General features: G+C 35.8%; 1 protein-coding gene across 1 annotated transcript in view; it reads right to left on the bottom strand.

The window, feature by feature from the left end:
- The window catches only part of LOC135195778 (spliceosome-associated protein CWC27 homolog), a 48062-nt gene extending 35937 nt beyond the window's left edge, over positions 1 to 12125 (bottom strand). The window contains exons 1-3 of the mRNA XM_064222249.1: positions 11978 to 12125; positions 5734 to 5943; positions 4695 to 4895 (exon numbers count right to left, since the gene is read on the bottom strand). Coding sequence (XP_064078319.1) covers positions 4695 to 4895; positions 5734 to 5943; positions 11978 to 12019 — 453 coding nt within the window. The 5' untranslated portion in view covers positions 12020 to 12125. The remainder of the gene's footprint in view (positions 1 to 4694; positions 4896 to 5733; positions 5944 to 11977) is intronic.
- Between the last annotated feature and the right edge of the window lie 1182 nt (positions 12126 to 13307).

The following is a 13307-nucleotide window of genomic DNA, read 5'->3' as shown; positions in this document are numbered from 1 at the left end:
TACTGATAACTAATCATCCAGATGAGATAAACCTTAATAAAGTATGATACTAATCAGGAAAAGCACTTTACTATTACAGCACATAAAAGAAGAAGAACTCACCAGTGTTGTACATAAATTTACTTGTTCAGAGGAGAATTGCAAGTACCTCAGTCATGTAAGATATATATTTTAAATTAATTATTGTCTTGTATACTGAATAAAAACAGAGGTACATTTAACAGAAGAAAATACAGTTGCATTTTGCACAGAATAAAAGCAGAAGAGTATTTTATACAGTGTAATTGGTGCACCAGAATGCCATTTTGAAATTGAAACTTGTAAGACCATAGATGGTGATTTTTTATTCAAATATCTGAATAACAATATTGCATAGAACAGCTTGTTTATTCAGACACTAAAAGAAAACTTCAATTAGAAAAAAAAAAAAAACAGTGCATAAATATTGAGTTCATCTAAATGCTATCTTCTGCTGGTGCCAAAAATATGACAAAATTTAAATAAATTTCCATTTCTTATAACGTACAAACTTTCAGTCTTAACTTGGGGATAAATTATCTGGCACTATCTGGAGTCTGATTAAAAATAACACAAGGCATTGGTGGCTACAGGCTTCAGCCAACAGGAGAGCAGGAGGAAGCTATGTGAACTGCTTTAACCTTGCTATGCATCAAACTGGATTGATGGGGAATCTCAAACAACCAGAGTAAAGTTTGAAAACAGAGAATAGAATATTTTACCTAAGAGGCTGCAAGGAAAGAATCTGGATAGTACATTTGTACTTAATATACTAAGTATCTCTTGGAAGCCAAATCAAAATCAGACAAGGTCAATGGAATGTCCTGGCCAACACAGGAGGTAACAAACTTATCTTGTAAAAGTAAAGTAAAAGGAATGAGCTGTCAAACTGGGCACTCAAAATAGGTAATCATTCTTCTCATGAAGATCAACTTGAAATTAGCACTACATACTCAAGTAGAAATATGTTAAAATATATTCCAAAACAGATGTCTCTAGACACTTCTAGGCAATCCACTGCTACCTACATTAGTAGAAAATCAGAAATTCCATAACCCTTTAACGCCGATTGGACATATTAAACGTCGATATAAATTATCTGTTGGGTGCCGATTGGACATATGGTATGTCGATATAAAAAAGTTTTTTAAAAATTCGCTGAAAAATAGTAATAGGCCTACTAGACGAAAACTTTTGAATCACGCGCCTTGGGGGATGCTGGGAGCTCATGGATCAAGGCATTGTTTTTTTTACAATTGTTACCCAGGCGCGCAAGCGCGAATTTCTTTCTTCTCGCACTAAAAAGCATCAGCGACACATCTCAGAAATTATTTCGTCACTTTGACATAATTTTTGCACCATTTTATATTAGCCGTTACATGGAGTATTATATATGAAAATGTGCGCAATATCATGTAGAATACAACAAAAAACAACTCATGGTTGAAGCTTTAATCAGTTTTGAAATATTTTCATATGAATAACGATGTGCCAAAATTTCAACCTTTGGTCAATTTTCACTCTACCGAAATGGTCGAAAAACGCAATTGCAAGCTAAAACCCTTACATTCTAGTAATATTCAATCATTTACCTTCATTTTGCAACACATTGGAAGTCTCTAGCACAATATTTCGATTTATGGTGAATTTATGAAAAAAAAAATTTTCATTACATCCGCGCGGTAACTCTTCCGAAAAAATCATAAATTTTTTCGTCTGTCGTAATTTTTGCACCATTTTAAATTAGCCGTAACATAAAGTTTTATATATGGAAATGTGCGCAATTCCATGTAGAATACAACAATAAAACAACCCATGGTTATAGCTTTCATCAGTTTTGAAATATTTTCATATAAATAACGATAAGTGCCAAAATATCAACCTTCGGTCAACTTTGACTCGACCGAAATGGTAAAAAAACGCAATTGCAAGCTAAAACTCTTACATTCTAGTAATATTCAATCATTCAACTTTATTTTGCAACAAATTGGAAGTCTCTAGCACAATATTTTGATGTATGGTGAATTTATGAAAAAAAAACATTTTCCTTACGTCCGCGTGGTAACTCTTCCGAAAAAAATCAGAAATTTTTTCGTCCAATTATCGTAAAGTTTGCACCATTTTAAATTAGCCGTTACATAAAGTTTTACATATGAAAATGTGTGCAATTTCATGTAGAATACAACAAAAAACAACCCATGGTTGTAGCTTTTATCAGTTTTGAAATATTTTCATATAAATAACGATAAGTGCCAAAATTTCAACCTTCGGTCAACTTTGACTCGACCGAAATGGTAAAAAAACGCAATTGTAAGCTAAAACTATTACATTCTAGTAATATTCAATCATTTACCATTATTTTGCAACAAATTGGAAGTCTCTATTGTGTAAGCTAAAACTATTACATTCTAGTAATATTCAATCATTTACCTTTATTTTGCAACAAATTGGAAGCCTCTTAACACAATATTTCAATTTATGGTGAATTTATGAAATAAACTTTTTCCTTACGTCCGCGCAGTAACTCTTCCGAAAAAATCATAAATTTTTTCATCCGATTGTCGTAATGTTTGCACCATTTTAAATTAGCCGTTACATAAAGTTTTATATATAAAAATGTGCGCAATTTCATGTAGAATACAACAAAAAACAACCCATAGTTATAGCTTTTATCAGTTTTGAAATATTTTCATATAAATAACGATAAATAGAAAAAATTTGTTCTTCAGTCAACTTTAACTTGACCGAAATGGTCGAAAACTGCAATTGTAAGCTACAACAATTACAGTCTAGTAATATTCAATCAATTACCTTCATTTTGCAACAAACGGGAAGTCTCTAGCACACAATATTTCGATTTATGGTGAATTTTTGAAAACAGCTTTTTTTTACGCCCGCGCATTACTAATTCATGCATCATTTTGTGATAATATTTTCTCTGTGTTGCCTTGATCGTTTTATAATGTGTTGTATACCAAAATGATCACAATTTAGTGTACAATACAACGAAAAAAATAACTCGTTAGCTTTAACCGTTTTGCTCACAGCGCGATTTGTATACAATTATATAAAAAAAAAATTTTGCGCTGTCATATATCCCAATATTTATATATGATAATGATATTTTTTTCATTTCTGATGGTTGCATACTAAACTTCAGGCAATGACAAAAAAAAGGAGCCAAAAATGAACTCTTAATCTTGAAAACTAAGCGTGCTGTGATTTTTTGAAAAAACATTTTTTCCGCTTCGGCGCTCACTCGCGAACGCCGCCGGCATACGGGAGACAATTTTTAAAATACCGCTTCGGCGTTTAAAGGTTAAGAGGTTTCAGAAAGATTGAATGCCTCCTGATGAATGCTTTATATTTTCAGCTACAAAAGTGTACTGTATTCTTAATAGGCTTAAGATAAAAACCATCTAATAGATGCCTCTTTCCTTATGTCAATGCTTAGCCATAAGGCAGTTGTCATTGCTTGAATTCAGCTACAACACTACAGTACTGTATAAGGCTTTAGCCTGACACAGTCATGTTCAACTAAACACACACACACACACACACAGGTGACTAAACTTAATAAAATAAGTATTACCACAACACTGGTATTGACTACTGAATCAGAATCATTACCCAAATTGTGAACTTCATCACAAGGAGGTGCATTCCTCAACTAGAAGGACCTTTCATTTCTCCATCCTAAGGTTAACACATATCCAAGAAATTCCTCACGAGGAACAGTTTCATTAACATAAAAGTTTAATTCCACAGATCCTTCCTACTGTAGAAGATTCTTAAGGATAAGCCTTGCAATCTTCACAGTTCATTATAAATATTTTTAACATAAAAAACATCAACTCATAACTCTGTACATTTTAAGTGTCAATTTGGGATGCATCTCTGGGAAGAAAAATTGTATATTGAGAAATAAGGTGAGAGGTGACTTCATCTCTAAAGGATGGCACAAAATACAGTAAGTATTCCATAACACTGATAATACTGTGCCACTACATGAACCCACTGTCTAAAACCTGCATCAGAAAATAACAATGCCTTGTCTCAGACTCATTCAGAATGTTAAACATGAATCCAAAATAATGATGGTTACAACCTGAGAGAACAACTTTATATAAATCGTCCACAGTTGAAACTCAGTAATTAGCTAATCCTGTTTTGTGGAGTCATGCATAAGATAAATGAGGTTTGTCTCTTGTAAGGTCAAAGTTCCTCTGCAGTTTAGTCGTGTGTGTTGTTCCGATTTGGTAGTAGCCTACATGAAATGTGGCTCAGACTGGGTAATAGTAGAGCATGAACTGTTTCATTAGGTAGAGATCATCAGTTGATGTCAGTCTGTCCTTGATGAGCCAGTGACTAACAAGCTTAATCTCAGATCACTCTTTTTCAAGTCAACTGTAGGACATGTCACAGAAAAATCCCACAGATATTGAATGCTAGGTAAAGTGTTTTTCCTTTAAGAATGAGCTGATAATCATGCCAAAATAATATAGTTTCTCAAGGCTTGGATGAAGAAAATTAATTTGTTAACAAGCTTCACTCTTGATCCTATTTACAAGTAGTACTAGTAAAAACTCAAAATAATTCTATTAATAACAAACACAATAATTAAGCCAATTCTATTAATATCAAATACAATAACAGGTAACAATCTCAGCACTAACCTTCCCAATTTCACCTTCCTCAAATCTTGGTAAATTGTAAATAGTATCACCAGTGATTTTACCAAAAACTGTATGCTTGTTTTGAAGTTCTGGGCAGGGACCAAGGGTGAAGAAAAATTGAGACCCATTATCATTGGGACCAGCATTGGCCATGGCAACCAAGCCTCGGCGCACGAAACGGAGTCGGGAATGGAATTCATCCTGGAATACGAGCATATCCTCCATTAAACAAAGTACAGGCAGTCACTGTGTTACGACGGGGGTCACATTCCCGGCAGGGTGCTGTAAACTGAAAATCGCCTCCCGAAACATCATAATTATAATGGGAATAAATAGCACTTACAGCACTGTTACAGCATGGTAAGCATCATAAGTTCGGGTTACAGCACCAGAAAGCGGGTAATGGCACCGTAAATACACTTACAGTGCTGAAAATTGTGGTAAACAGTGCCATGAGGTAAGCGCTGTAATTCTGGAACAATGTAACCCGAACCTGATGTAACCTGGGGACTGACTGTATACATATAAGTACATAATGAGAATAGAACCATACAATTTAGGTCAAAGGCCAAGCACTGGACCTATGAGGTCACTCAGGGCCGAAAGGAAAATTGGAAGTTTGAAGGTTTACAAAGGTGTAACAGGAGAAAAAAAAACCTCACAGTTTGCACTATGAAACAATTGTTAGACAAAGGTGGAAAGTACGATGGAAGAATGAATATGAGAGGAGGTACAGTAACAGGAATGAAAGGGGTTGCAACTAGGGGCTGAAGGGATGCTGCAATGAACCTTATCTAATGCCTACAGTGCACCTACTGATGGCACTAACCCCCAACAGGGAACTACAAAATTACAAAATAATACTCATTATAAAATTAATAAAAAGAGACTGAACTTAAAACAATTTAATACAAAAAATATACTGGAAAACACAAAATGTAAAGATGAATCTTAAATTTCTGCTTGAAATCTTCATGACTATCAGAAATCTGATACAATTGATCAGGAAATGAGAAAAATAACCCAAACTGATACTCACCCTAAAAGGCTTCCCATAGACTGACTCTCCTCCCTCCCCTGTACCAGTGGGGTCGCCACCCTGGACAATAAAACCAGGAACAACTCTGTGAAATATTGTTCCATTATAGTATCCCTCTAAGCATAGCTGGACAAAATTCTGACAGGCCTTAGGAGCCTCTCGAGACCACAATTCAATGTCGAAATCGCCAGCACTTGTAACTAGGAGGACCTGCAAATTAACATCAAAATGAAAGAAAATGGCATAAATTACAGTGATAATTAAGTTATTATTTTATCTAACTCAATAAATGAAATCAACACTTAATTATGAAAAGAATTGAACTTCATAACTAGTCCACCACATAAATATTTAAATTTGTTTTAAAACAAAAACCACAATTTGTACAGAAATTTGTATTTTTTGTAGGTACGTATACAAACCAAAGCTTTTTATATAGGAGTTGAATCTTCACACAGAAATATGCTCCAGGTCATGAGTGTGTGGTAAAGGAGTGATAACTCCAGTAATCTCCTGTACAATCTGACAATGGGATGCAAGAATAATAGAAAACTGAACTTTCACTCTGGGAAAACTTCAGAAAATCAAGTGAGGCCCTAAAGATATGGTGACATAGGTTGGAAGGCAGCTAGTATCTAGATCAATCATTAATTGATGAGTACAGATGATGGCCTCTACCACTGCCTATCCCTTTGTTAAATATAAGAGCCAAATCTCTAAGACAGGTTGCCAAACTAATGTCTACCTGCAACACCCTCCATCAAGTACCCTACCTATCTGCTGCCTTGCAGAAGTAAGAAGACTGAGAGAGGCGAAAGGAAGCCAATCACTCACTCATTCAACCTCAATGCTTATACCTTTTGAGTATGCTGAGATATTTATTTATCCATCATAAGCCTGAAGATTGCACAACCTAATGAGCACTCACCATAAGTCCTAAGGAGAAGGGTCTAGAGACTCCTGGGCAATGTCTGGTGTTGCTAGGCACAGCATTCATTACTAGTGAACAAAATAGATCTCCAAATAGCTAGGGATGGGCCACTGCCCCTACCAGGATGATCACTTCATGGAGCCAGAAAGAAAGGGTGTATAGCATGGCTTCCACTGGGCATGTAAGCATCTCATTGCTAACAAATTCTTGCAGATAAGGGACGAGATATTCGTGAGACTCTTGTCAGAAATTGACAAGTTTTAAGTCTGCCACAAACTTATGAATGTGAACAAGAAGAATCCGTAAATCTCAAAGAGCCAAATAATATACAAAAGGCAGTAAAACTCAACAACACACTATGATTAGGCAAAGGGTCGCAGAACAAGTCTTGAGGGTGAGTTTTCGATTCAAGGCTTCTTTCTAAAGCTCTTCAGTGACTGAGTTAAACTGCAGCGGAGTGTATCCCGAAGCTTACAGAGTGGACAAAAAACTGTTCAAAGCCACTAAGACCACAGACAACTCTAACAAAAAGAAAGCTCCATGCCATTCAGTTGGATGATATGGTTCACAGCACAGGAATAGGCTTCAGGAGTAGAGGTGCTGCCAATGTTAAGATTGGCGGCCCTGGTCAGTTTCTTTGAAAGCTTTTGAACCATACTTCGAGAAAAAGAATAGGTCCAACAGGTCCAAATCACTCAGGCTTTAATGTCAGGGGAAGACAAGGGATTGGAGAGATCTAATGTGAAGAATGAAGGCTGAAACAAGAGACACCACAACCCTTCTGGTCATGGCAACATTGTCCAAAGACATGGCTCCCACTTTTGTTGTAAAAATGACAACCTGTGCTTTACTGACAACCAGAAAGGAAGGTCAAGTGGGAGGGGACTGAAAATATACATGCATAAACTAGACAATAAGAAAAATCAAATTTTTTTACTCGATAAACTCTACTAAGAAAACATTATACAGAGGAAACTGTACATGCCGTTTGAGCAAACAACCTTTCGAGCAGTTGCGAAGCCCTTCAGTGAGACTTCATTTGCATTAAACTAACACTCTGAATAGTCTTAAAACTTTACTGCATTATCCAATAAATACAGTACTTACCAGTAACTTTCTTTTCACATTCCAATATAAAAAAAAATCACAAAGACCATCATTCAACTAAAGGTAGTATCATCAAAATAGTAGGTGTTAAGAAGAATTAATCTATTACATAGTACGTGTATTGTTTGTTTGTATGGTGTTTTTACATTGCATGGAACCAGTGGTTATACTGCACCCAGGTTTATTAAGTATATCACTGGCTTGTCTAATATAAAATTATAGTAGCCTACATCATGCAGCAGGATTAAGTTCCATTTGGTTAGCTGCCTTACTTTTTAATTAATATATAGTGTAGCATAAATAAAAAATTTATTTAGTCGGTATTGAAATCCACTCTCCTACTGTCATATTTATGGGTGAGTCCGAAGTAAGGTCAATCAATGGTAACAGACTACCTTAGCCTACCTCAAGTCTAGCGTACATTTCAATCACTTTGAGGTCAACATAGGCCTATTACCTAGTAATAAGGATTTGAAGTATTAACTTCCTCAGCAGGCATATGCCCTACAACATGAATCAAATATCTAAATATGAATATGTTGTAGATATGATTATATACGAGATGTACATTTGAATTTATAGCTAGCTCCTCCCTTAAGATACATAAATGTTTTATAAAAAAAATTGTACTTATTACGGTCACTCACATTTCAGAATTTAGAACCTACAGACAAAATAGTGGCAATCTGGACATAGGCCTGGAGCTGATTTACTGCATAACCAAGGATACATATGGCAATGGTACATATTTAAATTTTTTAATAGAGGGATTTCAGCCATGTTTCTTCAATGCAATAACCCTTGGAAATTACCAAAAATGCTAATAAGGGTTGGTTGGTGTTTTGAAACTACGTTGGTTTTGTTTACAGTGTGACGTCATATACAGAGACTGCTCTTCTCGTCCATACTGTCTGTTGCGACTTATGAGGTCACTGAACAATTGCACATGTACAGTCCCAAATAAATTGTTTTAGAGCCAGCTTTTTTTTTTTTTTTTTTACTAAATAAGTAGTAATTCTGTTCATTCTTTTGGGTGTAATTTTCCTTAACACACATGCATCTAGTTTCAATAAGTTATTCTTCAGTCAAGCAAATGTGAATACTTGTTATGCATTCAGTATTTTGTCATCCCCTTGCTCTTTTTCAATAATTTCCATTCCAAACTCCCAAAACACCATTTTCCTACTGAATGGGACCCCTTTATCATTAGATATAGGATGGATGGGATGTTACTAGATTTACCAAGCAAATCTGATTTAAAGTAATATTAAGGGTAAAACTGAAGACTACTACTGCAGAATATTTAACTTTTTTTGTGTGTTTTTATGCTTACACCTATTGTTTAAGATGTTTACTGCCTTCTGTTTATATTTTTACATTTATCTTCAAGAGGCTAGTATTAAACACAATGCCCATTTTGCACGTAAACTGATGGTTACCAAATCAGAGAGGTGTGGTAGTAATCTTCAGTTTTACCATATTAAGCTTATTGGCATCATCAAAAACTTTTTGATAAACAATATTTCACCAATTACAGAATAACTGGTGAAACTGAAGATTACTACCGCACCCCTCTTGTTTTGGTAACTACCATTTCATGTGCAAAATGGACGCCACATTTAAAGCATACAACCCCCCTTGGGGGATGAACTTGAAAACATAAGCAAAAAAATGATGACAACACCATAAAGATAAATTAAAAGGGATGAGCATAAAACAAAACCATAAAAAAAAAATGGAAACATTCCAGTCGGTAACTGGCAGGAACCATGACAGTGTTAACGAATGATCAATTACTCTGCAAATATCTAGGCTAGCATTATTTGGGGATGTACAGTTTATAGTAAATACACAGTAAATTTTAATTCAATATCACAATCACTCTCATGAGTGCTGTGTTTAATACCAGACCTATGTAAGTGAATCTTAAAATATAAATGACAGTAAATAGCATTTCTTGGTTAAAATAAAAATAAATGATAGTAAATAGCCTATCTCGGTTAAAACATAATACACATGACTACAAATAGCCTATCTCAGTTAAAGCATAAACAATGATGGTAAAAGTCGTACCTCAGTTAAAACATAAACTCGAAGGTAAATAGCCTATCTCAGTTAAAACAAAAAATCAAAATTTTTAAAGTAAATTGTATTTTTCCTAACTATAAAAACTTGAGGTCCTTTACATTATGAATTATTTTCAGCGTAGACTGGATTACGGCAGTTAAATTCTTGAACAAGGTGGTTAGGCAGTAACTACCGTCTGGTAGGCGGGTAAGCCCGCTAGCTCGGATGTAAACACACCCTTAAACATCAACACACGCTCGCCCTCTCTTCGTCCAATAAGCTATAGCTGGTTCACTTAAGGTAGATTCTTGGATGAGCCCTATGCTGACGAGACATTTGCTTGGCGGCCGCTGATTGGCTGGTACCGGGAGTTAGGCAGCTCCCAGCCAATCAGCGACCGCCAAACAAACGTCTCGCAGGCATAGAACTCATCTAAGAATCTACCGTAAGTGAACCAGCTATAGTGAAAGGACGAAAGAGGAGAGGAAATACTGCAAGAAAATCAAAAGACAAACCTCAGTCATTTCCAAAGCGCAAGTATGAATTTCAAAATTAATATAGTATTGTCCTAAAGTGCGAAAATATGTAATAAGAGTGTATGCATTGCATTAAAATAATAAAGAAAGATCCCACCGGGAAAAATCGTGATTAACGACTAGTCAAACAACAGCTAAACACAAACTAACACCGTTTCTTTCATTTGATGACAGCCGGAAAACAAAGTTGGGAGTGTTTTACAGGTCCGGAAACAAAGGCGGGGGACTACCCGCCAACCCAGATGGTAGTTATTGCCCTTTTGCCACCTTGTTCAAGAATTTGGTAGATCTATATAACTATTCCGTGGTGAGCTAGACTATGGCCTGAAAGTACTAATTCCTAATGTAAAGGACCGAGGGTTTGCATATCGTGTAGGAACAAAAACAAATGACGATAAATAGCCTATTTCGGTTAAAACAAACACGACAGTAAATGACCTATCTTGGTTAAAACATGAACACATGACAGAAATAGCCTTGACGGTAAATAGCCTACCTCAGTTAAAACAAAAATAAATCATGGTAAATAGGTAGCCAGTCTTGTTTAAAACATAAACACGATGGTAAAAATAGCCTATCTCAGTTAAAAAAAATAAAAGGTGGTAAATAGAAAATTATCTTGGTTAAAACCAACTTGGAAAATATCATACTGGTTAACAATAAACAAATGACGGAAATAAAAGCCTATCGGGTTAAAAACAAAAATATGACGGTAAATAGGCCTTAATCTCCAGTTAACAAACACATGACGGAAATAGCCTGGTTCTCGGAAATAGCCCTGTATTCAGTTAAAAACAATTGACGACCGTAAACAGCATATCTTGGTTAAATAAATAAATGACAGTAAACAAGTAGCCTATCTCGGTTAAAACAAAAAAAGGAAAAATGCCCAAATGACGGTAGCTAAATAGCCTATCTAGGTTACCTAAAGGGTAATTCTACAGTACTATTCCGCGGCGGCCAAGACTATGGCAGTTGCGGTTTTCTATACAGTTTTACCTCCTGAACAAGAATTTTCAGTAATATTTATTCAGACAACTGTAATTAACCCCTGGGGGCCAGTACTAAACATGGTGAAATACATTGGACGGCTCAATCCCTGATAGATGTCATATCCGCGGTTACGTTCCTTGCAGAGAATTACCCTACAGAAGCAGTCAGCACAGACTGCAAGGAACGCAAACGCGGATACGACATCCACTAGGGATTGGGGCTTCAAATGTATTTCGCCGTGTTTAGTACTGGCCCCCAGGGAGTTAATTACAGTCGTCCAAATAAAAATTACTTAAAAAAATTCTTGTTCAGTAGGTAAAACTGCATAGAAAAACCACAACTGCCATAGTCTAGGCTGCCGAGGATAAGTACCCTAGATCTACCAAATTAATATAATATACCTAGGTAGTAGAGAAATGGTATTTAACCCAAAATGGCATCAAATCATCTACTAAAGTCTTCAAGCTAAAGACAAGACACGGAGTCTAGGTAGGTAGCTTAGCCCAATGTAGGAACTCATCATTAGTGGTTAGCTTTTAGCTTGAGCTAGGTAGCTAGTAGTTAAGCTAAAGCTTTTATGCTCATGATTTCAAAATATGTCAACACTAACCTTGCCTTCTGTGGCTGGCTCCTGAATGTAGATATTACTCATTGTTACGAATGCTGTCGTTTAGTATAGTGGCCCGTTTGACATTTGTAGTAGCAGTTGTAGAACCGTGTTGTTGTTGTTTCCCTTCAAAATCGTCGACCATCTTTCAGCCTGGCAGAGAACGTTGCCTTTTCAACGGCTCCTTGAAAATCACGCTGCAAAGCGATACGAATTACTTTTTTAAGTTTCCTGAATTTGAAATATTATAGAACTTTAGTTGATCGAAGAATTTTTATTCTGTCTTCGTTTTAACTTTCCCACTACGTTATTTGAACACCTGGGTTAGAATTCTATTTTGGGGTGTCTTTGAAACTCTTATCGAGTCGATCAGAATTTTCCTGTAAACTAAAAAAGGCAGTATAAAAATTCATTATTTCATCGTGACATGACCTCTGATGTTGCAACTGACACTTAATCCTACACCAGAAGTGACGGCAAGCAGAATTCTAATATAATACAAGTGCAAAGACGAGATGGACGCTATCTTAAATTTCGTTATGTCTTATAGACTCTTTCCATTTGAAACTAAGCATTTATGAATTAGATTTCTTTCAAGAAGAATAAGCAGCAGGGAGAGAAAGTTTAAGACAAATCCCATAGAAAGTAATATCTGAAGATAATATCTGTATACTAGTACTACTACGTAGTTCGGTGGTCTTCCACCAGGGCGGCCTTGCAGAGTATTGTGGCCATCTTGAAAGGTCCGGTAATTGCGCAAATTGAATAGGGGATTAGTGCGATTGTGATTTTTTTTATCCTGATCGCTATGGTACAATGCGTGGTTTACACTTGCCAATATAGGGAAACAAGTCTTCAACACTTTCTCATTTTAACATATATGTCTCTTACGTTCATCATAGCCTTTAATCGTGACATAAATGCAGTAGGAATTTAATTTTTGTATCAGAATATCATTAATATGTATATGCTTAGTCGTATGTATGGTCTATAAGTAATATGAGAATGTGGTCAACCAGTTCTCCGTCTTTTAAGCATGTTACTGGCGATGCATGAGGACACATGCTGTATTTTGTCAGTCATTAAGAATTATCTGCTGTATGTATGTATGCTTGTATGACATGGTGTATGTCATTTTTTTTCAGACATCAAAGGCAGTGTTAGAGTTGTTTAACAGAATGCATACCACCATACTTGGGGAGATCGTTTCTGGAAGACATAAACACAAACGTGACCAAAACCCTCCCATTATCTATTTTAATCTGATTAGCTTATCTTTTATTTGCAAGTAAATCCTTTCTTAGACAGCTTAGTAATTCTGACCATCGAATAG

Source organism: Macrobrachium nipponense, chromosome 16 (assembly GCF_015104395.2).
Source record: "Macrobrachium nipponense isolate FS-2020 chromosome 16, ASM1510439v2, whole genome shotgun sequence".
Lineage (NCBI taxonomy): Eukaryota > Metazoa > Arthropoda > Malacostraca > Decapoda > Palaemonidae > Macrobrachium > Macrobrachium nipponense.
This window is presented reverse-complemented; position numbering and strand designations above follow the sequence as displayed.